The sequence below is a fragment of the Gopherus evgoodei genome, chromosome 9 (genome assembly GCF_007399415.2).
Source record: "Gopherus evgoodei ecotype Sinaloan lineage chromosome 9, rGopEvg1_v1.p, whole genome shotgun sequence".
In the NCBI taxonomy this organism is placed as follows: Eukaryota; Metazoa; Chordata; order Testudines; family Testudinidae; genus Gopherus; species Gopherus evgoodei.
The window spans coordinates 47,106,670-47,134,166 of record NC_044330.1 but is presented as its reverse complement, the minus strand read 5'-3'; the positions used below and the strand labels follow the sequence as shown (position 1 = coordinate 47,134,166).

The 27,497-nt window shown below is 42.9% G+C and overlaps 1 protein-coding gene across 4 annotated transcripts; it reads right to left on the bottom strand.

Moving 5' to 3' along the window:
• Positions 1–4,087: 4,087 nt before the first annotated feature.
• Positions 4,088–27,497, bottom strand: PLEKHB2 (pleckstrin homology domain containing B2). 4 transcript variants are annotated; one of them, XM_030574460.1, is made up of 9 exons: positions 27,395–27,497; positions 22,982–23,058; positions 18,764–18,811; positions 17,944–18,099; positions 16,047–16,149; positions 15,415–15,454; positions 11,657–11,746; positions 10,372–10,480; positions 4,088–8,546 (listed from the first exon to the last, which is right to left on the bottom strand). In XM_030574460.1, the coding sequence occupies exons 3-9, from the start codon at positions 18,798–18,800 to the stop codon at positions 8,410–8,412; spliced, it is 672 nt and encodes a 223-aa protein (XP_030430320.1). In that variant the 5' UTR covers positions 18,801–18,811; positions 22,982–23,058; positions 27,395–27,497; the 3' UTR covers positions 4,088–8,409. The 4 variants fall into 4 exon arrangements, with proteins under 4 accessions (XP_030430320.1, XP_030430319.1, XP_030430322.1 ...); XM_030574459.1 differs by lacking the exon at positions 27,395–27,497 and adding an exon at positions 23,638–23,697; XM_030574462.1 differs by lacking the exon at positions 27,395–27,497 and adding an exon at positions 23,638–23,697 and having other exon boundaries at positions 17,947–18,099.

Sequence of the window (27,497 nt, the reverse complement as noted above, 5' to 3'; positions counted from 1 at the left end):
TCTGAAAAAATCAAATCACTTATATCAGTGTGCACATATGGATTTAGGAGTCTGTCTATGGGCACCCACTCTTGATCGTTTTGACCATCTGGTCTTGAGCATTATCAAGTTTATATCTGGAAAGTAGCACAAAGTTTATTGAGATTTTGCGGATAGAGCTGGCTTTAGTATCCAAGGCCTAAAAACACTACGTACAGAACATACTATAGCCCAGACTCTAACTTTATGTCTGTCATGTTCATACTAAACCCCATATTGCCAATCCCAAGCACTCAAAAATCACAAGTCAGGTCTCAAACACATTATTGTTTAAAAATCATTGTTTTTATTTGCCCTCTGGTCTTGGTGCCTTTAAGCATTTTCATAATGATGAGAGCTAGAAAGTTACTTTTTAAAAAAGGATAGGTGAAAGATTCTCAGGTAGTCACATGCCTCCAAGAGCCAGGGCTCTATGGAGAAACACCAATCACCACAAAACATGTAATGAAATCTTCAGCTGGCAACACAGAAATCTATATAACGCCAGAAGAAAGGCTTTTTAAAGGCAGCTAACAGTTGGGCATTTACAGAACCTATTACTTGTAGCTGAACTAGCCTACCAAGTGAATGGTTACGGGTCATATCTGTGTTTCCCTCAACTCCTGTTCTTCAGCAACAGGCCTTTGCAAATACTATTTAGGCAGAACCCGAGCAAACAAGATGTTGCAACAGAGTGAGATAGCAAACAAGGGAGTTCATAGACTCAGAGGTCAGAAGGGACCAATATGATTATTTAATCTGACCTTCTGCACAAGGCAGGCCACAGAACCCTACCCATCCACTTTTATAACAACCCCTAACCCAGGACAGAGTTATTGAAATCCTCAAAATTGGTTTGAAGACCTCAAGCTGCAGAGAATCCACCAGCAAGCGACCCATGCCCCAAGCTGCAGGGGAAGGCGAAAAACCTCCGGGGCCCCTGCCAATCCGCCCTGGAGGAAAATTCCTTCCCGACCCCAAATATGGCGATCAGCTAAACCCTGAGCATGTGGGCAAGACTCACCAGCCAGCACCCAAGAAGGAATTCTCTGCAGTAACTCAGTTCCCATCCCATCCAACATCTCCCCGCAGACCATTGAGCAGACTTATCTGGTGATAATCCAAGATCAATTGCCCAAATTAAACTATCCTATCATAACATCCCCTCCATATACTTATCAAGCTTAGTCTTAAAGCCAGATAAGTCTTTTGCCCCCACTACTTCCCTCGGAAGGCTGTTCCAGAACTTCACTCCCCTAATGGTTAGAAACCTTCGTCTAATTTCAAGTCTAAACTTCCTAATATCCAGTTTGTACCCATTCGTCCTCGTGTCTACATTAGTACTAGTATTAGTTCCCATTAGCAGAGACACTACTTCCCTGTGGGCCATTGGGTTTAGCTCCAGTTTAGTTGTTCGGTTGCAAGCAGTGCTCAGATGCATCTGTCCCAGTGTTATAGTGAATAAAGCATTGGTCTGTCTTCACAAGAGAGGATATCAACAAGAATATGGAGCATCAGCTTGAAGACAAAGCTTGCCTCTGATTTTGAGTCAGCTGCTATCATTTATATAGCACTGCCCCAAAAAGCTCACAATCTAAGGCTTTGATCCTGCAAAGACTAAGCAATAAGCACATAGTGAAAATACTTACATGCTTAACTTTTAAATAAGTGCTTTGTAAGACTGTTGTCCAAATGTGATTTCTGCCATTCCTATTTCTGAATGAACACCAGGAGAGCCACACAGGTATAAGGACTAAAATCTTCTTGGTAACTGGGGAAATGTTTGTCTCCTGTGTCACTGTCTATGGGGTATTGGTGACTGTAGGGTCTATGTAATGGCATATCCACCAAACTGTTTCTGCCCCACCTCTGCACTCCTATGCAACCAGGGCAGCGCACCCCTTGCTAAATCCTGCCTGACACATCCCTCTTCCACCAGGGGTCAGATCACTGCATGTGCAGAGCAGTGTAAGGGGATGCAGGATTCGTTCACACTGCCGGGGCACGTCCCTGCTCTGAAACAGCAGATGGAAGCTACATAGTAGTGGAAGGCACTGTAAATGGGGCCTGGCACAACTGGATTTTGATATTGGAGACACTGCAACTGCTGATAGGGGCTGGGAAATCCATCAGTGGGCAAGGGGTGACCCCAGACCATTTTCATTAAGATCTTCTTCCCCTTCCAGACAAAAAGGCCAAGCTGGAGGAAAAGGGAGAAGACTAAAATGGGAAACAGCTTCCTCTTCTGCTCTCCCTGGAGGCACAGACTCTGGGGAGGCAGCAGCAACAGCTGGGTCAGCCAATGTACCAGCAGGGAGAGCTTTCCGTTACAGTTTGAGGAGGAGGATGAAGGAAGGACAGAACTGCCCAGGAGTTCTGACTTCTGTCCAGGGTGATAAATTCACCAAAGAAGAAAGGAACAGAAAAGATGTAAGTGGACATATGGCCAAACTCATGCACTGCGGCTGTGATTAGTAGAGTTTGTATATAGGCATAGGATGCAATATAAAGATTCTGTAGATGAGGCAAAGTCTGTTTCCTTGCCAAGCCTGAACAGAGGGGCTCAACAAAGACAAGCGTTATAAAGGCCAGATCTGTTCTGCTGCCCAGATTGTAGAGAGGGCCCTGCCCTTCCACAGTGGTGCAGAGCTGGCCTCTCTGGCAGACAGGGGTGTATGGGTGCATCTCTTAACATCCTGCCCTGTCCACCCCTATGCAGCACACACTCCAGCAAGTGCAGCATCTACAGGGAAGCCTATTACTGGCTAAATGAACCTAGCTCCAAAGCATGTGGGATCAAACACATGTAGATGGTTTCTTGAGGACTGGATTCTGAAGCAACTACTCTGGACTCCATTAGATGCATCAAAAAAACAACCATACATTAACTGTTTGTAAAGGATTTCTCTCATTTTCCTGATTTTTAATACAGCTAATTTACATGAATGACCGGCAGACCCAAACTGCTGAGTGTTGTGAATTATAAAGTAAAGCATCCACACAGAAAGCAAGGTGTTTTGCAAAAATCATTGATTCTTTATGAAAAAATTAATTTTAATTCCCAGTTTACTGGTAAATTCAAGATAGCAGAGTGACTGGAATATACTATTAAAAGTCTTGTTGAGGAGAGATCACGGGTGTTGTATAAAAAATATTGGCTGAGCTAATTAGCAAGATTCTAAGTAAAGTAAATATTTATAAATAAAGTACCTTCCTGGGCCCCGTTGCATTTAGGCTAGAAGTAACACAACAGCACAGATTTCATAGACCATTTATTTCTAAATCTTAAAATGTATACAGTTGAGATTTGACAAAATTCCATGAAAATAGAAATCCGGACAAGCACCACACAGATCAAATAAAAAAAATAAAAATAAAAATAAAGAGTATTGAGCTGATGCATTCAACTCTGTTAAAAAAAATTCAGGGAATAAGGAAATGTGATTATTTGCACCTGACTCCAGCCTCAGGTATCCTTATGTACATGCAGAGTTACTTCACAGATTCATAGGAGTTCCTCTAGATGTAACTGAGACTAGAATCAGATTAACAGACTAGAGACTGATGCTTTCAGCCTGAAGTATACAAATCTAAACAAAGGTGAGTAAATTCTAACCTCACAGGCTGCAGTTCTTTTTTCTGCAGAACAAAGCAAAACATCATTGATAATTGCTCTGGAAAGTTTGTATATGCAGACAATTCCAGTATTCACACCATGGACCTCCCTGTAAAGTGAAACATGGTTTTGTACAAGCTGGACACATGTCTGTAAATGTACACCTACTTACAAGCTACTGGAACAAGAGACTTATTTAAGAGAAAAAAGGCAAAACAAAGATGAGCTTGCAGTTTAATAACCATTTTATTGATAAGAATTTTCACTATAAATTTAGAACTGCATAGTGAGAGAACAGGACATAAGGGAAAGGACAACAGTAGATACAGAGCATGGGGTAAGAACACTAAAGCACCTTAGAATGAAAAGGTATGTTGATGCTAGCCTATATTATCTATATATTGTCTGATGTGTCGCTTCTGTATCATCCATATCATGTGCTCTACATTTTTTGGGGGGGGGGAGGAGAGGGAAGAAGAAGGGAAAACCAGACACATGCTTGAGAAACATATTGGTCAAATTTCCTTTTTGCTTCCTTGTTGAACTTTGCTAGGTCATACTAGAAGTGAAGACCCAACAAAAAGCTGACCGTTCTGTGCCATGGTTTTGGAAGCCAGATCCTGCTAGGCACTGCTTAGAATACACCCCACAACAAAGAAAATGGCATCTTCCCAAAAAACAAAACAAACCAGACAATGCTACTGCTCTTCCCATAATAATTCTAATCCCCAGCTCTCAGGCACATATACCTCTAGCAGCTCACTGACACACTGGCTTTCAGAAACTTTTTAAAAAAAAATAATAAAATGTCTATGGTCTAAATTTTCAATAGTGATTTTGGGAACCCCACTTGAGATCTTAAAGTGGCAAATATCCACTTTCCCTCAGAATCAGGCCTCTTATGTTTCTCAAGTTGGGCACTGCCCCAAAAACCAAAACAAAGAAATCACAAGTCACATTTGACAACATAGGCTCAAGGTCTCTGCGAATGTTTTAGTTTAAGCTGAACATACATTCGTCACTATGGACCCAATTCTGCCACCCTAACGTAGTACCTTACTCGGAAAAAAGTCAATGGAATGGTAGCACCTGTATAGCTCCAATAGATCTACATAGATCTAGTATCAGGCCCTGGTTCACCACAGCATGTGCTTAAGTGATTTACCATGATTCAGAAGGAAGTGTCTGTTTAGGACCAAGTTTTCAGCCAGCTTTGAAAATTCAGTCAAACTAGATCATCTTCATCACTGCTGCTGTCCTATTAAGCTTTTCTGAAACAAAGCAAAGTTGCTCATTTATGAGCAGACAATTCACAGGTGCCAAGCTCCTGCAGTTTCTGTTAGAGTCCATGGAAACAGACGATGCTCAGCACATCTGAGTTGGTGGTGGCGGAGGAAAAGCCCATTACCATGTAGCCACCCAGACAATAAAGCTGTTGCTTGCATCTAATTCCTCAGGATTAAAGTTAGTGTTTCAGGGAAGTGGATTTATGGGCTGATATATACAGTCCATCATTATTAACTGTGAGGAAGTTGAGGTGGCTATCCACCAAAGCCTTCTCTATCTGAAGCATGACATCTCTGCTTAACTGCTCAGTGTTACTTTGTCTGGATCTTCCATCATAAAGAGGAAGCCTGTAAAGTTCTGATTCCCAGCACCAAAGGAACCAATATCTTGATTATATGCTCCAATATAGTTCAATATGTGTGCTTAACAGCTATAAACAAATGCTATTAGATTGATTAGTACAAGCAGCTGCCAAGATTTTGTTTAGAATAGAAGCCAATTGGACCCTTCAGCTTTTCTTCAAGGATTTTCCTTTTAAAGGTATTTGCAATGTCTGGTTTTTTTAGTTTGATCATCTTGCTTTTTTATTTGAAAGCTCATAATGAAAGAAATCAGTGTCTTAAAAAAAACAAACAGTTTAAAAACTTTAGCTAAACTGTACATATGAAAATTCTAACAGCAAGAGTTCCTTTTCCTTATGGGTTTTATTGCTACAATCAGGGACTTAGATACAATTTTATACTTTCAGCACAAGACACAGAACTCCCATGCTGCAGTCAACAGTCCCTGCAAAAATTTGAAGTAACTGCTAAGTTACTAGATTGATCTATTGTGTGCTTTGCTTTCACCACCACTACAATCTAACAAACCACACACATAAAAGTTGGAGTTATATGTAGCAGTTTTTATTTTCTTCATGTTACACACAAAATAGCACAGGAATATGTGATCTATGGGTGTTCTATACAGCTAGTCAGATTGGAGAGCTCCAAATAGGGTTCTGTACTACTGTGATACAACCAGTTCCATGTAACATCAAGTCTTGGAATATTAACAAATATTCATTTACCTGGCAAGAGCTTAGCACCCTCATCTGTCATGAACATCAAGATACTGAACAGACTGCAGGACTGGGCTCTTAGAGAGGATTCAGTGATTCATTTCAGATATTTGGATTAGTGCATGGGCCAGTTTCCCTTCTGGGAAATGTATTCTTTTTAATAGGCTTATTCCTCTTTTGAAAAGCCAGGTGCTGTTTCTGCACAACACACGTTCTTATAACACGCTTTCTTGGATGAACATGTGCAGTGCCTGCTGAGTTCACTAGGAGCCGTTACATGCACATAAGGGCAGAATTAGTAAAATACAGTCTGTTCCAAAGCCCCCTGAAGTTCACCGAAGGACACTATTCCAGTAGGCTTTGGTTCAGGTCCATAATTAGCAATATGTCCAAGGTATCATCACTCTCATTAGAACATTTATTTTCAGTGGATTTTAAGATGTGTCCATTTATGACAGCTGACCCTAACAGTCACAAAAATTTTGCTCTCTCACTGGCTGTTAACCAAACTTTCCTGTCTTGAAGAGTCCCATATTGTTGTACAGCATAACCTAAAGCTGTGCAGTCTGTCTGGGTTAAGACAACTTTATTCCTTCTCATCAAAAACTAATATGGCTGCTAGATTCCATCTACTTTCATCTTCCCTCACATACTCTGGCTTCCACACCTTGAGGATTTTAATCGACTTCCAACTGAAAGCTTAAAGAGGCAAAAGGCTCAAAATATTAAGACAGCATCGTTATAGGAAGCTCAAAAACAGCAGAAGTATAAAAATAAGACAACTTTCTACAAAGATCAAAGCTTAGGCACCCTACACCTTTTTCCCAAAAAGAAAGCATGTACATGTCTGCTCATTGGTTTCTCCACCATGCCCAGTACAGCTCAGTTTCTATTATAAAGCAGGACTCTGCAACTGGTCAGGAATGAGAAACCACTCAGCAGTCGTGAACCAGTCAAAGAAGAGAACAGTTCCTTGGAGTGTTTCTTAAATGGGAAGCGTGACAGGAAGAGAATTCCTTTAATGGTGGTCCCTGTCAGAGATTGGGTTTTATATACACACAACCTCCACAGACATCACAGCATCCATATACCCACCACCAGGCTAGACCTTGCTATGGGCAACTGACGGGATGGTAAAGTAACCAACAGGAAAAGCGGATCTACATCTCATCTGTGACACACTGGCCCATACCATGAAACACAGCATAGCCTGCACACAAGGTCCACTAGAGTTTCTCTCATTTTCTTTTTCTCTCAATCTATTTTCTGTCTGCTCCTCCTTTTCCTATTCATCCATGGTCCGCACCTCAAACCAACTCCAGCTTACCCTTTTAACACACACCTAGGGGTACTGCTAGGTCCAGCACTGCAAGGATGAATGATCAGCGATCTTCTCTGGACATAGTACAAAGAGCAGTGACAAAAGCTGAGCACAGGTGCAGGACCTTGCACACAACAGCCCCTTCCCTACCAATGTATTTGTGATTGGGCATGGGAAATAACCTCTGCTCAGATCCCAGAATCTCCCCATCCTATCTCGTTACCCTGCTATTAAAGTCTGAGACCCAACTGCTTAGAGTCTTGTGGACTAGGTTAAGAAAAGGTTTGTATTGGTAACAGATGTTTCTCTCGCTTTACAAGTACTGAAATCATTCAAATTTCTTATAGAGAAGGAATTAAGGAGTATTTCCTCACCGTACCGATCTCCTTGGTGATGATTTTGTCTTGTAAAATGGGTTTGGGAAGTGGGTATGCTAACTCCACTGCCTATGTATTGCAATAACCCTCCACATTTACACATCGGTTTACAAAAATTCAGTGCCAGCTACTGAAAAAATGGAGATCACCCTAGGGTGGCAATTAATAGAATCCCGCGTGTCTGTCTGTCTGTCTTCAGGAGTGTTTTGTGAAGTCAATAGCATAAATTCCCTGAATACCTGACTTCGATACACTTGGCTGCTACTGCATTGTAACATGCCAGCGTTAGTCCAGCTGCTAGACCATTCAAGGCTTAGAAATAACCATTTGTTCTGGAGTCTTTATGTTAACAGTCTGTTCTTAAGACTGGTGACAAAATGACAGCCCTTAACCCTTTGCTTATAACAGTACATTGGTACTAATGCTGATCACTGATCAATGGGCAGAATATAAATCTGTCAGTCAGATAGCCAAGCTTCATAAAAAAAGCTCTCTTGAAATTCTGAAGTGCATCTTTAACCATATTTCAATTAAACGGTGCCTCTAAACCTTTGCCTTGGGACAGGTAAAAGTGGATTAATTATAATTAAGATGTCACTACTAAAAATAAGGTATTCCTGCATTTGTCTTATTAAAAACCTTTACAGTAAACAGTACTTTGCAAAATGTATTATTGCACGGGAAGAATAACGTTTTTTTGGAGCTACAAAGACAAGAGATCCCAGGGAATCTAGAAGACCCAGAACAGTGATCCCAGGGCCATTCCAGTCGCTGCTCCAGCGAGCATGCCCAATGCAAGGTCTCCATCATTGTCACGGTAACGTTCTCGAATGATGACATGATTTGCAGGGGGCTGGCCATAAGGTCCTAGAAAGTAGTAACAGTTTGGTTAGGAAGAGAGTTTGTACATATGTTTTGATTTAGATGCAGGCTTGAAAAGCCTAGGCATTCACTCACTCTCTCCCACTTCATATACTTGAACACTGTAACAATAGCTTTCCTTGCAGTGGTTACAGTAAAAATCAACTCCCCTTGGAGCTGGGTGCTGATGCCAATTCTTGATCCTGCTAGGATAGAGTACAGACAGCAGCCTTTCCCAACATCACAGAACGGGAGAAGTATATCCTATGGCTAGCCCAGAGGGCAGAGGTCGGCAAACTATGGCCCGCGGGCCACATCCAGCCCATGGGACCCTCCTGCCTGGCCCCTGAGCTCCTGGCCTGGGAGGCTAGCCCCCAGCCCCTCCCCCGCTGTTCCCCTTCCCCCGCAGCCTCAGCTCGCTCGCTCCACTGCCTGCGCAATGCTCTGGGCAGCAGGGTTATGAGCTCCTGGGGCAGTGCAGCTGCAGAGCCCAGCCTGACCTGGTGCTCTGCGCTGTGCGGTGGCATGGCTGGCTCCAGCCAGGCGGCGCAGCTGTAGCACTGCCAGCCACTGGTGCTCCTGGCAGTGCAGCAAGGGGGCGGGGGGTTGGATAGAGGGAGTTCGGGGTGGTGGTTAGGGGCTAGGGGTGTGGATAGGGGTCGGTGCAGTCAGAGGACAGGGAACAGGGGTTGAATGGGAGCAGGGGGCACTGAAGGTAGTTGGGGGACAGGGAGCAGGGGGGTTGATGGGCAGAGTGTGGGAAGGGGGGTCAGGGGGTGAGAAACGGGGAGCGGAGGTGTCGGATGGGAGCCAGGCTGGGCCTGGCTGTTTGGGGATGCACAGCTTCCCCTAACTGGCCCTCTATATAATTACCAAAACCCGATGTGGCCCTCAGGCTAAAAAGTTTGCCTGCCCCGCCATAGGGCTAGGCAACCAGAGACATAGATTCTACTCCTGGATCTGCCACACATTCCTTGTATGGCCTTGAATGAGTTACGTAATCTCTGTGCCTCAGTTTCTCAATATTCAAGATGGAGATAAAATTCCCAACCTCAAAAAAGAGTGTTGTGGGCTTAATTCATGTATGTTTGTATTTTGAGATCTTCAGATCAAGTGCCATATATAAGAGCAAAGGTCTATTACTATATCCAAAGCCAACACATCTCTGCATTGGATAAAGTCTCCATCTACTTAGAAGTCACCCCCGCAGCCCCTGCAACTCCTCAGTCTTCCTGTAAGGTTGGCACTTGGAAGAAGAACTCTCTAGGGAAAACCTAGATGCAGCAGGAAGTGCTCAGAGCAATTCACTAAGCGGGACCTTCTCTCTCAGAGAGTCTGTACTAAACCAAGGGCCAAGCACAGTGCCAGAGGGCACTATGTGCAAGAGGGGGTGGTTGAGTGACTTAGAACTAAGGTCCTGACTGCTTGTGGTCTTTAAGGGCTTGGTAAAAAACCCACTGAAGTCGAAGGGGAAGATAATGTTCCCATAGAATGTTCTGGGCACATAGATGTGTTAAGCCAAATCTGTTGGACAATTTCCATCTTGAGTCAGTACAGTCTCTTGCTAAATCCCCAGAATGGCTTCAACTGAACACAGAATTCTTCACTTCCTGACTTTGTCCTAGTGATAATTACCTCCTTCCTCTCAAAAGGGAAAGGTTTGTCCAGTGGTTAGGGCAAACAGAGGGTTCCTTCTAAAAAACACCTACCACTATATTCAGCATCAAGAGTGATGGCAATATTCAATAGGAAAGATATTACTTCATAGTAACTTTAGTCTTGATTAGAAAGTGTATGAACCAAGCTGGAGGAAGGAGTTAGTATTCATTACCTTGGTACGGATACTGATAAGGAACAGCATAGGCTTGTCCATTAGAGGCATAGATGACTTGATGACCAGGAGGGGGATATGCACCATTGTACTGCTCGTAGCCATAAACCTGGGGAAATTAAATGTATCTATTAGAAGATGTTTTGCATCTTTTAGGTTTGTTTAAAGTGCTTAACTCTCCACCCGACTGCTGGTGCAGTTTAGGGATAATCAAAATTTACTATGTGGAAGGCAGCTCTGTGCTGTGAAATGGGTGTGGGAGACCTTCCCATATAGTTAACCACAGTATTTTGCAAGTCAACATCTTCAGTTCTTGCACCACCAAGTTTAGCCATTATAGAACTATAATAATGCTGTCACTTAATACACATGAGTGTGGCTGGCCATGGCTTCTATATAATCCTGTCTTGTGATATGCTAAAAAAGCACAGCCATTCAGCAGTTGACAAGATGGGACCAGTAATGTTGTGTTAACATCCTCGATCCCTCATGATAAACGCCCTATGGCCACACCTCTTCGGCGGCAGTCTTTTCACTAATCTACAGGAATTAAGCATATTGCTCACTGTGACTGCTGTTCACAATCAAAACTATTTATAAACAAGAGACTGGTTGTTCTGTTCCAAAGCCCAATCAGTAGCAGAGAAAAGGACCAGTATTTAAATAATATATCACGTAGTATAAGTAAGAACATACTGAGATCAGCAAATATTTGTGTCCAATTGCTGCCTCATCCTAACCTCTGTGAAAACAGAATCTACACCTAGCTATACACACACACACACGCACATACGTACTTTTGGGAACTATAGTTATCTGAGTTACTATGAAATCCTGGACACAAAGTCCCTATCTGTTTTACAAATGTCAGCTTCATTTATAAAATAAAATTTTTATCCTGGAAGTGCAGATATATTGTCAAAGCCTTCCAAAAAATTATTGCATCTCCTTATATTAAGGGTGAAAACCCAAAATTAAGGACATATGACCAAGATTTGCAAAAGTGACTAGTGATTTTGGCGTGCCTCCATTTTTCTCTGCCCAATCTGAGACATCTTAAAGAGGCCTGATTTTCAGAAGTGCTGAGCAACCATTCAGAAGTCAAGACCCTTTAAAGGTGCCTAAAGCTGGGCACCCTAAACCAGTACTCATTTTTTAAATCTTGAGTTTTTTCCATTTAAAAATAAAATTATGTTTAAAAAAAAAGTCAAACCAATAGCACTTCCAAGGAACAGAGTCAGAGTGTCTTTCACACTTATTTTATGCTTACTTATTACACCCCTACCTCAGGTGATGGGGTAGCGTACGCTGTGTATGGGGGAGGAGCTGAGGAAATTGCAGTCTCATCGTACATCGCTTCAGAACCAACATAGCCCTAAACATTAACAAAGCAGACAGCAGTTATTCACTTCTTTACATACAAGAGAACAGACTAGAATATGGACTAAACGTAAAAGTGACCCAACAGTAAATTCAAGTGTTCCTAGAATTCCTGAGTATATTTATTGCTGACAAGTGTCAATATCACCATACCATGCCTATGATATAAATGAGGAGCTTTATTACAGTAGTACACAGTACAGACACCAAGGTTTTCTAGAGGATATAACTTCATGGGGTGATCCACAGCAAGAAGAAAGAGGACAGAGTGCATGACATAATGCCGCAGCAGGAAACTGAACAGGGGAGAAAAGCTTCAGCCAGATGGCCAGGTAGGAGCCAACAATGCGGATCAGCTGCTTGAATCAACTATTTTTTTTTCCCCTCTGACTCATTCCCTTACCTTAATGTTTCAACTGATAGGTTATAGTTTTCTTGTTCAGGTTAAACTGATTAACTTGTAGGTGGGGAAGGAGCATTCTTCTCATACAAGTTCATATACTCTGCTTTCAGTTGCTCTGGAGTAATTCCACTGAGCTCAAAAGAATTACACAGAGCAACTGAGTACAGATGTTAGCCTATAAGGATCAAAGGTAAAGATCACAGCTGCACCCAGACATTTCATACCAGTGACTTAAGCTTCTCAGCAACCCACTTACTTTGCCTACAAATAAGACAAGAACCAAAAAATAGCAGATCTACATTTCAAAGTCCCCTTCCTTCATCTGTTTGTAGAAACACACAATTTAAAACATTACAGTGCAGCTATTTTTAGAAGCAACCTCTGCTGAATCTGTGTCCCATCCAAAGGCAGTGAGAAGGGGCGGGGAAGTAACTCTCACAATAACCACTGCAGATTTCCAGTGGTTTGTTTATGTTTCAGAAAAGCCTTGGGTGTTTTCCCCTAGTTGTGGCAATGCACAGTGCTCCTTCTATTCAACCAGAGGCTTTCCATAAGAAAAAGGCTAGCTTGATATCTGTACTGCTCCCATAAGCTCCTAAAAATATTCTCTCCCTCCCTGTAAACACACACAAAGTAGATTTATACACACAAGAACTTCCATTGAAGTCATAGGACTACTCAGGTATGTGAGAGTTTGCAGGATCAGAGCCTAAGTGACCTAGTTGTCAGAAGTGGGAAGCACCCACTATTCCTACTGAAGTCAGTGGCTGCTGCTGGATGCTCAGCACTTTTGAAAGTATGATCACTGAGATGCCTGCAGATGGACTTTGAATACTTCAACTTCTTTTTTATTTGAAATCTTATCGTAGAGGCTTAACAGTAAATAGCATCTGAAGGTCACTCTCTAAGGCCTCATCTACACTCATGGCAGTTTGTAGTATATATGTAGCATATCACTGCAGTGCATAGCTACAATTAGCAGTTAAAGGCTCTGGCAGCAGGGAGCTGCTGGAGTCTTATCCCTCTGCTCAAGTCTTTCACTGCGGTGCAGAAAGGCTCCAGCAGTGGGACACTGCATTGCTAAAAATAGCAGTGTAGATAATAAATAAATAATAATAATAATAGGAGATATACCAATCTCCTAGAACTGGAAGGGACCTTGAAAGGTCATCAAGTCCAGCCCCCTGCCTTCATTAGCAGGACCAAGTATTGATTTTTGCCCCAGATCCCTAAGTGGCCCCCTCAAGGATTGAACTCACAACCCTGGGTTTAGCAGGCCAATGCTCAAACCACTGAGGCACTGCTTAGGCATGTGGACAGCCACACAGGGAACATAACCCAAGGTTCTGTCATGTCTTTACTTGCCAAAGTAGTGCCTCAGCATCTACACTGCTATTTATACCCATGCTAGGGGAACGTGCAGTGTATGTACTCCACACACAACCATAAGCATAGATATAGCCCAAGACATTAGTTAGGGCATAATTTGCAACACTGATGGCTACCAGTTAGCTTCAGCATCGAGGTTAGTGAATGTTTATAAAACCCTCTATATTTTTGAATTATGTGCAATGATACTGATTCAAGGATAAACCAGGAGTTCTGCACCCCCTCTGGTTTTCATAGATTCATTCCTTTGCCCTCTGTTTAACACCACAATGCAGCATAATGTGGCATTCTGCACTGTAAAGCAGTTACTTGGTACAAGAAAATAGCACTTTTACCACACTACAATTACTACTTCGGGTATCCAAAACTATAAATTGTGTCACATGATGGGATGTAGCAGCTATTGTGGCAACGTGGGTGCCAGGACTATGAAATAAGCCTTTGGATGCAGGGGTCAGTATTTCCCAGTGGAGCTGCAGTATTTCAGAGACCTGGTATCTAAGGATATATCTATCTTACAGCTGACATGTGTGCTTAAAGCAGGGACAGACAAAACTTGTGCCAGCTCAGCTTGAGAAAGGATGCTAAAAACTGCAACATGGATGTTGTCAAATTAGCAGCAGCTTAGGCTCACCACCCCATTTCAGGCCAACCCAGCCCCTCAAGTCTGACCTCAGGTGGCTAGCCCATGCCACCGCCTGGGCAGTAATGTCCACACTGCTATTTTTAGTGTGCTGGCTTGAGCTGAGATAGACCAGGTCTGCCAACTAATGCTGGGAATCGCACTTCCCTGCTGCAGTGCACATATCCCCTTAATACTGCTCTTTACCGATTTGGGGAAAGCTATTGCCAGAAAGTGCTCTATGAGCCAGCCTCAAAAAAAGGCAAATAAAGTGAGTCAATGGCAGAAGTAGGATGGCTAGGCCTTCCAGCAGAGTAAATGCCACAAGTTATATCATAAGCTGCAAGGGTTTACAACTGAGCACAGATCTGTATTTACAGATGAGGGAGTGAATAAGCCATTTTTCATTAGAGCGAAACTTAAGGTACTAACAAAAGGGTTTTTATTCCGTTTTCCAGGGAGTTTATAGTGGCAGTATTTAGATACGAGAGAGAACATTTAACTCAAAAGACACATACAATGTTAACTGCAAACACAAACTACGCATTTCAGCATGCAGTTATCCAGTTTGAATACATGCATGAACCATTTTTGCTGAAGCCCAAGTTTCTGAAGCTAGTTCTATACAGTACAAGTTCCACAGAACTACATAAAGCAGCTTGCAAAGGCAGATTTTGCATCTTCTACAAGTGAGTCTAAGCAACTGTGTAATATCTACATAAACCTAGTTGCCACTCATTTCAGCTAGAGGCTTCTCTGCACATACACACACCCCACCATCATCTGGCTTTCCTGTGGATTACCTGCATCTAGATGGACCTGATCCCACTCAGCAGTGAGAGCATGAGACAGCCAGAGTGTATCTTTACCAACTATAAAAGAATTCATAAGTGCTCAGTCCCGATCGATGTTCATTCTTTGTCTACAGATCAGCCTTTTCCCCATAACAATGCTTTCTGAGACTCCTCCTTCAATGAGCCTTACAGCACAGTAGCTGCGGCACTCCAAAAGATCACTTTTCGTCTTTATCTAGCATGCACGGACACAAAACATTCTTCTACCAAAGTTGTGGGCACCAGATCCATGATGCTCATAGACCCCTTTCTAGCCCAGGCGATGCGGGACAAAGCACAATAATTCAAATAGGTTCTTGAAGACAGTGTGAAGGAAAATTGCTAGGCCACTGACTGCCACTCACACACACTCCCTCCCTACCCCATCACTATGGAAACATTCACAGTGTACTTACCGCATTTGTTCTAGCATCCTGGAGAGCAATTTTCCATGCCCTGCAAGAAACATTATTTAATGGATAAAGAGATACCCCACATTTCTTGTAAGATTCTGAACAAAATATAGTTAGCCATTAAAATGTACAGCAGGAGCCAAGTGATATGGTGGAAAATATATATTGAAGTTGCTGTGGGTGAAGGTAGCCTAAAGTTAAGGTAGGACATATGCATAGAGAGATTGCAGGAAGGAGGTATTAATTCCTCTGTACAGTCCATAAGCTATGGCAGGAGTAACGTGCTGTTTTAGGGCTCCCTTGTTGTTTGAATACAAAGAAGGGCAACAAAGAGCCAGGCATTAAGACGCAGGAGACCTGCAGCCACACGGAGGATGGGGCATCACTACTAAAGTAACAATTTGGAGTGGAGGGAGGGACACAGATGTGTCCCCACTATCCCTTCAGCCAAGTTGCACCTGTGCCAAGGTGTAACCTAAAAGAAGGCGAACAAGAGCCCGTATCAAAGAAACATTCTTCCTCTCAGCATTCGCCAGTATGCAGCTACCTTGAGGAATTCCAGAATATTTGGGGCCAATTCTTGGGCTACAAAGAGCTAAGTACAGCATATTAAACAACATTCTTTGGAAACTCACAAGCAGTCATCTGCACTCTCTGCACAGAGGTTGATTGTCTTCCCATCTCGACAAACAATCTGCAGCAAACAGTCTCTTGGCTTCCCCTCTGGGGGCTGGAAATCTACTCCAGAAAAAGAAAGCAAAAGATTTCCATTTAATATCTTGGAAAACAAAATCCTTAACCTCTTGAAGATTCTAATTAATTCTCATTGTCTCAATCTTTCTGGTCAGGTAGAGTAAAGCAATGAGCTTGAGTTATACAGGTTTTGGTCTCCTACGGCACATATACACTGCGATAAAAGACCCACAGCATAGCTGCAGCTGGCCTGGGTCAACTGACTTCAACTGTGGGGTTAAAAAATTGTGATGTAGACATTTCGGCCCAGGCTGGCACCCAAGATCCCTCTCATAGGGTCTCAGAGCCCAAGCCCGAATGTCTACACCACAATTTTATAGCTCCACAGCCTGAGCCCTGCAAGCCCGAATCAGCTAACCCAGGCCAATCACAGTGTAGATATATCCCTAGAATAGGGGCTCCATCAGGACAGGGGAGACAGTTACTACAGCTCAGACTGGCTGTTAGTCAAAAGCCTCTTAGGGAAGGACTCTGGCCTAGCAGCTTGGATTTCATTGTTACTGTATATAAAATGTTAGGCTAAAGGTTCTGTTAGAGACAAAACTGCATGCACAAATCCGTCTTGTCCAAGTGGGTAAAAAAAATAAAATACAGGCAATCACAGATTAAACTTCAAGCTCTTTCCTACCTGAAATCAGAAGCTGCCTGCACATATGGCATCAGCTCAGGAGACCCCAGCAATTTTGTGCTTTAAGAGACATGCAACAGTTTTTCAGACCATGAAGCCATTTGCAACTTGAAGCCTCAACCAGTTTTAAAACAAACACACATCTTGAATTTAAAAAGCTGCAAATGATGAAGAATCACTTACCTGTTACTAGACCAAGCAGAACACCAGTGTTAGAGAGTAATTATGTGCTAAGAGCACACTAGTTCAGTGAGTATATCCTCTCCTCAACAAGAAAGACATGCTAGCCTTGCTGCCTACCAGGGAAGGTCATGCTGAAATCTGGGGAAAAATATTCATGGGAGTGGATTGCTAATCAACCTGATCCTTTTCAACTGCAGGTCTTAGCCCTGTATTGCCTAATACAGCCACAAAGGAGCTGAGTCAGCCAGCTGTCCACATTCCAAATCACTAGCCAGAGCGCTATAATCCCATTTACAGGCAAGGAGACAGCTAGATAAGGCCCCATGCACAGGGCCCTGCATAAGCAAAGGCCAGCCTTGTTCCCTATGTGCTGGCTGCACACGGAATACAATGGCAGGACAGAATGCAAAACGAAAGGAGCTGCAGCCTCCCCAGGACACCGTGGAGAGCACCAGCCTGAACATCACCAGTCAATGCTGTGTGTGTATTTCTTGCTGGGTTGTGCCCACTGAAATGGTGTTTCTTTACCAAATAAGTACACTCTACCACTGGTGTCCTTCTGGTCGATCAAGTATCAAGTGAACAAGTGTCTCTAGAAAAAGGGTGTGCTAGAAATAAGCTTGCTAGTACTTGGATGGGGCCCATCCCTCTAGTTCTCTTTTCTCCTCCCAAGCCTCTGGACAGTGCCAACTCCACAACGTCCATCAGACACGCATGACATCAGGTGCATCAGCAGTCTGCTATCCATATCCCCAATTCACTTCTGCTATTTATTCAGAATATATGCCAGCAGAATCCGTGTCATATACCACAAGTTCACCATCACTCAAGTAGTGTTTTATAGGTGAATTGTGGCAAATGCCAAGATGATCTACCACATGATACAATGCTGTGAGAAGCCATTCCCTTTATTCATTTACAGATATGGAATCAGGAAAGAAATTTTTAAAATAGAAAAGCACACGTTCTACCTCGGCATTCATTTCCCACTCTGATGTTGATGCAGTGCACTCGCATGTGGACTTTATCCTCTATGTCATGCCGTTGCTGATCGTCATAGAATAGCAAATGGCCATCAGACCATAGGTCAAACCAATTCTTCTTCCAACGACGTAAAATAGTGCCTAAAAGAATGGAGAAAGTCACTTCTGGGATCACTGATTGGAAAATGCTCGTGTCTAATACAGCCAAAGCAGCTTTTCAATTTGACTCTTGAAACAAGGTATTCTGAGGGTCCAACAACTGATTGCTAATTCTTTGTGCATCAGGAAATCTCAGCTTTAAAAGAAAGGGACAAACAGCGTACAACAAATAATGCACGATAGGTAGGCCTTATGCGTTATTTTTTATTTAACGATTAGCATTATGATTGTGAGGTTGTTTTTTTAAGCAAACAACTAATGCTTCAGGATTCTAGCATGCTAGTGACCAAGTACTACACGGGACCAAGTGAATAAGCAAAGGCTAATAGTTATCCAGGAAATTTTCCAAGCTCTACTTATAATAATCCATTTGGTTAGGTTTTTATTTTTTTCCACAAAGTATTACTTATAGAAGACGACTACCAAACCATCAGCTATAGCAATGCCTATGTTCCCATTATTGTAATCCAAAAGGTCAGATGCCATCAAAATAGACCATTTCTTTTGGCCCAATATCCTTGAGAACATCCTTGTAGAACTGTTTAAATGGGACACAGGGAAATATATTTTTCCCCACTGATGGTCTAACGGATACACACAGCCAAACTGTCTGTTGGGGAAAGAAGGTAAAAAGCCCATCACTCACTTTGCCGAAGCAGCCATCCACTCTTCACAAATGCCATCTCTGTTTACTCTAGGGTGAGAAAAGAAGAAGGGGGAAAAAAAGACAACCATAATTGTTAATACATTGCAATAATCAATCAGGGAGAGGAATCTCTAGGCATCCTGGCTATTTGTAACACCTTGGTGCATTTAGCTGATGTGTGCACAAGAGTGTCTGCTTTCTCAACTGCATGACCGTTGAAAGACTACATGGCTGGGATAGTCTGAACCATCTAAAAGTGATCTGCAAGAGTTACAGGAAGACTCTCCAGATCATCTTTTGGAAGCTGGGAAGATACCCAGTAAAGATCAGTTAATATTCCACAAACTTTTACACGATTAGTGAATGCAATGAAAAATATCCTATGATGTTAGGAGATACTTTCATTACTAGTAACCTATTCCTGTTCTTTACCAAGTCGTGTTATCAGACATACAGATGAACACAATACGTTGGAGAAGAGTCCACATGGCTGGGAAATCATGCCTCATAATTATTAGATTTCTTTGAGGGGCTCAACAAGTATGAGTACACGGACGATCAACTGGATATAGTGTACTTGGATTTTCAGAAAGCCTTTGACAAGGTCCCTCACCAAATGCTCTAAAGCAAAGTAAGTAGTCATGGGATAGGAGGGAAGATCCTTGCACAGATCAGTAACTGGTTAACAGATAAAAAACAAAAGGTAGGAATAAATGGTCAGTTTTCACAGTGGACAGAAGTAAACAGTGAGACTCCCTAAAGATCTGTACTGGGACCAGTGCTTTTCAATATATTTATAAATGATCTGGGAAAGGGGTAAATAGGTGGCAAAGTTTGCAGATGATAAAAAATTACTCAAGATAGTTAAGTCCACAGCTGACTCTGAAGAATTACAAAGGGGTCTCACAAAACTGGGGGACTGGGAAAGAGAAAAGCAGATGAAATTCAATAAGTGCAAAATAATGCCCATTGAAAAACCTAATTCCAACTATACACACAAAATGATGGGGTCTAAGTTAGCTGTTATTACTCAAGAAAGATTTGGACACATCATGGACAGGTCTTTCACATCCGCTCAATGTGCGGCAGCAGTCAAAAAAGTTAAAACAATGCTAGGAACTATTAGGAAAGGGAAGAGAATAAGATACAGAATATATTGCCACTATACACCCATAAAGCCATAGTAAACCCAAATCCTGAATATTGTGAGAAGTTCTGGTTTCCCCATCTCAAAAAAGAAATACATTTGAATTGGAAAAAACAGAGAAAGGCAACAAAAGATATTAAGGTTTTGGAATAGTTTCCATATGAGGAGAGATTAAAAAGACTGGGACTGTTCACCTTAGAAAAGAGACTGAGGGTGGATCTGTTAGAGGTCTACAAAACCATGAATTTTGAGGAGAAAGTGAATAAAGAAGTGTTATTTATCCTTTCATATAACACAAGGATCACCCAAGGACACTAATATGCAGCAGGTTTAAAACAAAACAAAAAAAAAAAAAGTACAGTAACTCCTCACTTAATATTGCAGTTATGTTCCTGAAAAATGTGACTTTAAGTGAAACAACGTTAAGCGAATCCAATTTCCCCATAAGAATTAACGTAAATGGGGGGGGGGGGGAGAGTTAGGTTCTAGGGATTTTTTTTTTTTTTTTTGCCAGACAAAAGGCATTATATACATTTTAAACAAGTAATTTAATACAGGTACTGTACTACAGTTGGGAGGTGCCCCTGCCTTACCCTCCACAGGCACAGCCTACTGGCACTGGAGATGAGGCAGGCAAGGAGGCTGAAGGTGCTGTAGGCTAGGAGAAGCACATTGCGCAGCAGCGGCAGCTTCCCCTATTCTGCAAGCACCAGGGCAGGCTCAACCCTCAGCCCATCCACTTCCCCCCTTCCTCCAAGCTCCTATCCTTGACCAGTCTCTTCTCCCCGCCCCCACCTCCTCCCCCTTTATTTCCCACACTGCATCCTCACTCCTCCCCTCCCTTCTAAATGCCACAAGCCAACTGATTGCCACGGGCAGGTTGCAGGGGACGGGGAGGAGGCATGCCAAGTCCTCGCTCCTCCTCCGTCCCTCCTGCCCCCAAAACGCCGCAAGCCAGCTGATTGCCACAGGCAGGAGATAGGGGAGGAGGGGGAAGGCGCTGATCTGCAGGCGGGCAGGAGGCGCTGAGGGGTGGGGGGGGCATAGGGAGGCTGCCAGCTGTGGAGAAAGCAGGCAGCCAAACAACGTAAGAGTAGGGCATTGCACAACTTTAAACGAGTATGTTCCCTAATTGACCAGCAATGAAACAATGTTAACCGGGATGACTTAAAGTGAGGAGTTACTGTACTTCTTCACACAATGGAGTGTCGACCTGTAGAACTTGTTGCCAGGGGATGTTGTGAAGGCCAGAAGAATAACTGGTTTCAATTAAGAATTAGAGAAGTTCATGGAGGATACATTTACCAATGGTTACTAGTCAAGATGACCAGGGACACAACCCCATGCTTTGGGTGTCCCTAAGCCTCTGACTGCCAGAAGCTGGGAGTGGATGAGAGGGAGAAGGATCACTCAATAGTTGCCCTGTTCTGTTCATTCCCTCTGAAGCATCTAGCACCAGCCACTGTCTGGAGACAGGATTCTGGGCTAGATGGACTATTGGTCTGACCCAGTATGGCCATTCTTATGTTCTCAATATTAAGGACCAATTTTGAGTTTCACTTGAACTGACAAAAGCAACACATTCCCAACTAAAACTGCTACTTGCCACTAGGGGTGAGAGTCAGCAGGTGACTGAGAATGATGTCTTCATTCCCCAACACGAATCAATTTCGTAACTGTTCCCCTGCTTTTCATGCCACTCTACGAACTTCCTCTATTCTACTTCTCAAAACTCATATGTTACATCATCACGCTAACTTCCCCATCCAGTCAGAACTTCCAGCCATGCCCTTCTTTCCGTCCTTGCTGAATGCCTGCTCCAGCTATCCACTCTACAGAAAAGCTCATCAGGACAGAAAGGACATAGAGTAATGTTAGTGGGGAGGGGAAGAGTTCTCCTTTATGACCTGTTTTGTCCCATATCAAAACTGTTTCCATCTCCCTCAGAGAGGCATTGTTGTTCCTGAACTTGCACCTATTTAAAATGAAAAAGTTCTTATTTCTCTTTAGCTTTCAAGTGACACTATAAAATGCTTGATACTGCACATAAAGGACACTACACTAAACCAAGTTCTATTGCACATGATACTCAGCTGCTGGGCTGCTACATTCTGGATTTGGTTGCATGATAAAGGAAATTGAATAAACCACAAAAAGGAAATGTAGGGAAGAGGAGATTTTGTTTTATAACATACAGATGTTTTGACTTATTTGTTTTTAAAGGGTTGGGTTTTATTCACCTGGCTGTGATTCAGACAGAGCAGCTAGAACAAAAATGTTGTTTTTTAACCTGCAACAAGGTCAATCCTTAAGGTGCGATTTTTTAACTTGTAAATTAAGACTATGAAAGACACAGGAGTTTAAAGGAGATTCAGGCTCCTTTGAACCTACTACTCAACATTTGCTTGTTATGAAAGTACACAAAAAATGTCCATTAAAGGTCTCACTGATTTGGCATACTTCAACAAGTTTGCTGTTCTCTGCCCCTTTCCAGCTGAGGATCTAAAAGAGCTTTACAAAGGAGACTCAATACTCTTGCAAATTATGGTAACTATCCCCTTTTAGAGATGGGGAAACTGGAACTGCTACCAAAGTACTGTCATTATAATTTGTAATTACAGATGAAAAAAGTGCAAAAATAATTCCAGCATCAGCTGCCCCCTGTGTACTCTCTGAATTTAGAAGGGAAAAGTTCTCTTAAGCAGAGACTCTCTGTTCAGTTTTAGCTCAGATCCTTTATTAAAAATATCAAATTATAAACCTTACCACACATACCAAAAAAAAGGTTTAAACTGGAAGTCCTAGTGAGCACTTAGGTAATGCTTTACTACCCAGTTCTTACAAAAAGATTCTAAAATATTCTTAGCCTCATAAGCATGACATGTGCTCCTCTGCCCCTTTTCTGATCTCTAAGTGCACATCTTCAGGTATCAGGCCTCACGCCTTTACTTATCCCCAGGTGTAACTCTGCCACTCTCAGACCAGGCCCCAGGCTACAGTATCCTGTGTATCAACTGTTCTGATCCTAGCAGGAGGTCCAACTGAGTTTGAGCAACTGCTACTGCACCCACCTTGATTTCTTCAGCAGTCTGTGACCAGAAGTATATACAGTGACCAGAAAGTCTTCTCAAATTGTTTATTCTAACAGCTGAAAAAAAGCATTTGTAGAAAAAGAATTTTAATAAAACAACAAGTCTACATTCATGTCTCTCTTACCTGAAGAAGTGCTCTATGTAAACTTGAAAGCTTCTCTCTCTCTCACCAACACACACTGCTCCAATAATAGATATCAAGCTCACCCACCTTGTCTCTCCAATATCCTCAGAGTGACACAGCTACACCACCACTGCACATCTTACCTAAATGCTTACCACCCCCAGCTGGTAACCTAAGCAGGCCTCACTTCAGACACCCCTGTCTCTGGTTCCCCCAAACAACTCCTGCCCCTCTTGAGAGTGTGTCCTCTTTTTCTCTCTAGTGTGTGCAGGCCTTTTCCTATTTAGGCATCGTGTCTTAACAACTCTCAAGTGTTTTCTGAGAATTAGCTTATCTTGAGCCATTCTTTCCCTTCCTGCTTAGTTTTTCCATACAGCCCCCTTAAACCACTAAACCAATATAATCATTCAGTAAATGTCCAATAACCAAGTCAATGCAGAATATTCATAATTATTACAGAGCAGCTCCATGCCTGCCACAATTCGGTCTACAGGAGGCTGGCACAGCTTACCTGTAGGATTCCAGATATTCTGTTATGCAGGCAGGAACGCCAACAGAAACACACCCACACGTTAGAATAAGATAGCATTAATCCCCGTGGTATAGAGCAGACATGTTTCTTCCATCAACTGCTGTTTTTTGTTTTTTTTAAAAAGAGACCAAGAAACCTTTTCTTCTGAACAATTAAAAGCTACATATAAAGTTTAGTGGAGGACTACTTTTTAAAAAAAGATAAACCCTGCAGAATGTTCAAAAGCGTATCATACAAAAATCTGTTGATATATCATTACCATCAAAAAAAAATCCAGCGGTTGAACAGCAACTGAAGATGGTGATACATCTATTTATACAATATTTTGCATGTAATCTCATGTATGAGAAGTTATGTGCTGCAGTAAATTAAAATAAACTAAACTTAATTTAATTAAGTGCATGACACTTACTACCAGTGTATAAAAGGATAAAAATCACACAGGAAGGTAGAATGTATTACTGTCAGCACATAGATGGGAGTAGCACTGAAACCAAACAGATGTTCTGCCCTAGACCTCTGGTATGGAAATATTCAGTTTTGAGAAGAAATACAATTTATGCATTCAGTCAACAGTAAATTTAAAGATATTTCCAAAATTGTAAAAGCTAGCTTGATAGGATCAGTTATAATGGAGTGATATTTGCCTTAAGTTAATGTTTAAAAGTGCAACTACTACATGAAAACAGGATTTAAAACAAATTGGGATGTTTTCTTGACACCTGTAATAAATGAATCAATCACTGAAATCTAAAGGCAATAATGCAATGGTGCTCTGCAGACACTGGACATGAATTAACAGCAGCAGGACTGAAGGGCTATGGCTGTGTCCCCTGCTGTGCAGATTAGCAGCATTCCTCCTCCTCCTGTTTGCACACGACAGCTTCCATTTCCAGAAAATGTAAATATAATCCAGAATATCCAATAATCTTTTTTTGTAAAATTTGTACTATTCCCAGGGGCAGATTTTTAAAACCTGCCTTCCCTACTTGCATCTGCTTTTGGGAGGGCAAAGGAAAATTACAGGGACAATTAATAGAATTAAGATGGCAATGGTCCCAATTCTGCAACTTGATCTCAGTGGGAGTTTAGGCAGGGGTCTGCCAATTCAGACCTAACTGCAGGATCAGATCCCAGATACCCAATTGTTCCCACCCATTAGATACATACACATCTCAGTAGTGTTAAGTGTTCCTGTAAATGACTGAGGATGGAGAATTAAAACAATATAATGAAGAGCAACCAGGGTGAGGCTGGTCTGAAAATCAGGCCCAGAAAGACCTAGCTACAAAAAGATCAGTTTTGGAATTATGCTAGCATTGAGTCCGGATAGTTCACAAGCCAGTCCCTACCTTATCTTGAGGTGGGGGGTTTCAGGCTTAACAGCAGTGTTCTCCACCCTATACTTGCTCCCCCCCCCCCCCCCGCATGCCTTCCCCCTTCCACCCCACCTCACTGAATAAGAGTTATAGTGCCAAATTCAACCACCAGCTATGTCCAATGAAACAAGTGGGAATACTTTGCCTTTTAAACTTCCCAATCCTGCAGCTGGCTCCATGTTGGCAGACTCAAGCTTGCTGAAGTAAACATGCTCCACACAGAGCCACTTTCAGGATCTAGGCTAAGATTAGAAAGGGCCAAAGTCATCCAATTCAAACCTGCTAGAGACTCATAAGTCAGAGCTCAGATGCAAATGACTCAGAGAAATAATATCCCAGTTACTTCCCTGTCCAATCCGCTCCCTCCATTATGCATTCTTGATTGTATTACGTGGCTGTGTTTCTCTATTGTTACCAGAAATGCCTTATAACTTTCCACTACTGAACAACTCATATCTCTGCCATACTGGCTACACTAGGACTATGCCTTGCCCTGCCTTCCCCAGTCTATCCACAATACAAAGCTTACAAAGCATTCAAAGTCTGCATCACTTTTGTATTCATCCAAACACATATCTGGACTCCCTAACCTCACCAATTATATACAAAGCTATAAACACCTCAACCTGAATGAAATTGTTTGCATGTTTTTTATTTCAGTGAGGGAAAAGAACACAGATAAATTCAGTTTGAAACAAAAAAAAAAAAAAAAGAAGAAGAAGTAGTTTTCACTGGGCCACCAAACTGAAAAATATATTCAATCAGCTCTACCTGATGCCCTCAGTTTAATAACAAGTTTCACAATATATAGTGTCTTTCTTAAAGCCCCAGTGCTGGAATCAAGAAAGTGCATGAGAGTCTCAGGTTTCATTAAAAAGGGAAATTTCTAGTCCTCATGGTTGAGGACAAGCTTGAAAAAAATAAAGCAAGTGTAACCTAAAGACTCAGAAACCAGAAAACAAATAAAAAGATCCTCAAATTTAAAACCATGAGGCTGTTTTTTTGTTTGTTTGTTTTTAAATAAGGCTCATGATTTTTTAATAGGTGGCAATACCACACTTTACAGACATCTCAGACCCTAGGTCCTTATTTGGATGACCTCAGCAGAAAGGACATGATTAGGCCAAGTCTTCACCCAGATCGGCAGGTAGCGATCGATCTATCGGAGGTCTAGTGTAGATACGATAAAATTGGTCCCCGATCACGCTCCATATCGACTCCAGAACTCCAGCTCATGAGAGGTGGAAGCGGAGTTGACAAGGGAGCAGCAGTGGTCGACTCGCCACTGTCCTCAAAGCCAGGTACGTCGACTTAAGATAGGCTGACTTCAGCTATGCTATTCATGTAGCTGAAGTTATGTATCTTAGGTCAACCCCCCTGCTAGTGTAGACCTAGGCTCAGATTATGGGCAAGGAATATCATCCTAACAGGTAACATGCTGGAGACAAGAGGCCTCTTCTTTTCAGTTAAGCCAAGTAACGTCAACTGAAGTTTCTATTTTGTTTGCTTACCAGACCCACCCTAATGCTTCCTCAGTGGAGTGGGAGATTCTTTCAGATTTAAAGACAGAGAGGAAAACTCTCTCTTCTGGGGGAAGGAGGAGTTGGCTGCACTTAGCAGACAGTGGTGTTGTAGCCACATGGGTCCCAGGATATGAGAGACACAAGGCAGGGGTGATATCATCTTTTATTGGCTCAATTTCCACTGGGGAGAGGCACAAGGGCTCCAGCCACACTGTGCTCCTCTTCAGGTGTGGGAAAGGCAGCTACCTGAAGACAGGGTGACCAGACAGCAAATGTGAAAAATCAGGACAGGGGGTGAGGAGGTAATGGGAGCCTATATAGGAAAAAGAGCCTAAAATCGGGACATCTGGTCACCCTACCTGAAGGAGCTCTGTGTGGCTTGAAAGCTTGTGTCTCTCCCCAACAGAAGCTGGCCCAATAGAAGCTGTTACCTCCCCCGCCTTGTCTCTCTTATTTCAAGCAGACACTTGGCGTCTCCCTGGCTCGTCTCTAGCTGCTTTCTTCTCCCTGCGCTCTGCCCCAGGGCCAGCCCTGGCACTCGGAGCACCTGCCACCCAGGAGTTGCAAACCTGAACGAAGCCTGCCTGCCAGCCGCGCTAAGGGTGGGGCCGAGTCGGTAAGGATGATCCCTGTGCCCCAGCTGGGGGCCCGGAGCGGCGCAGCGCAAGACGCGCTTTCAACCCCGGCTGGTTACAAAACACCGCCTGCCCCTTGGCAGCGTCTCAGCGACCGCGGCTGGCTGGCTCACTCGCTCGCGCCCGGCTCGCCCTGGCCCTGGCACCGGCTCCGGGCAGGACCGCAGAGCCCCCGCCGCACAGGCCCGCTCCTACGCACCTGCTGCTTCCCTCAGAACTGACGCGCAAACCCCGCTCAGGGCACCTCAGCTTCCTTCCTGACGCTCACTGCGCTGCTCCGCTCATCATCCCCCCTCTGACGT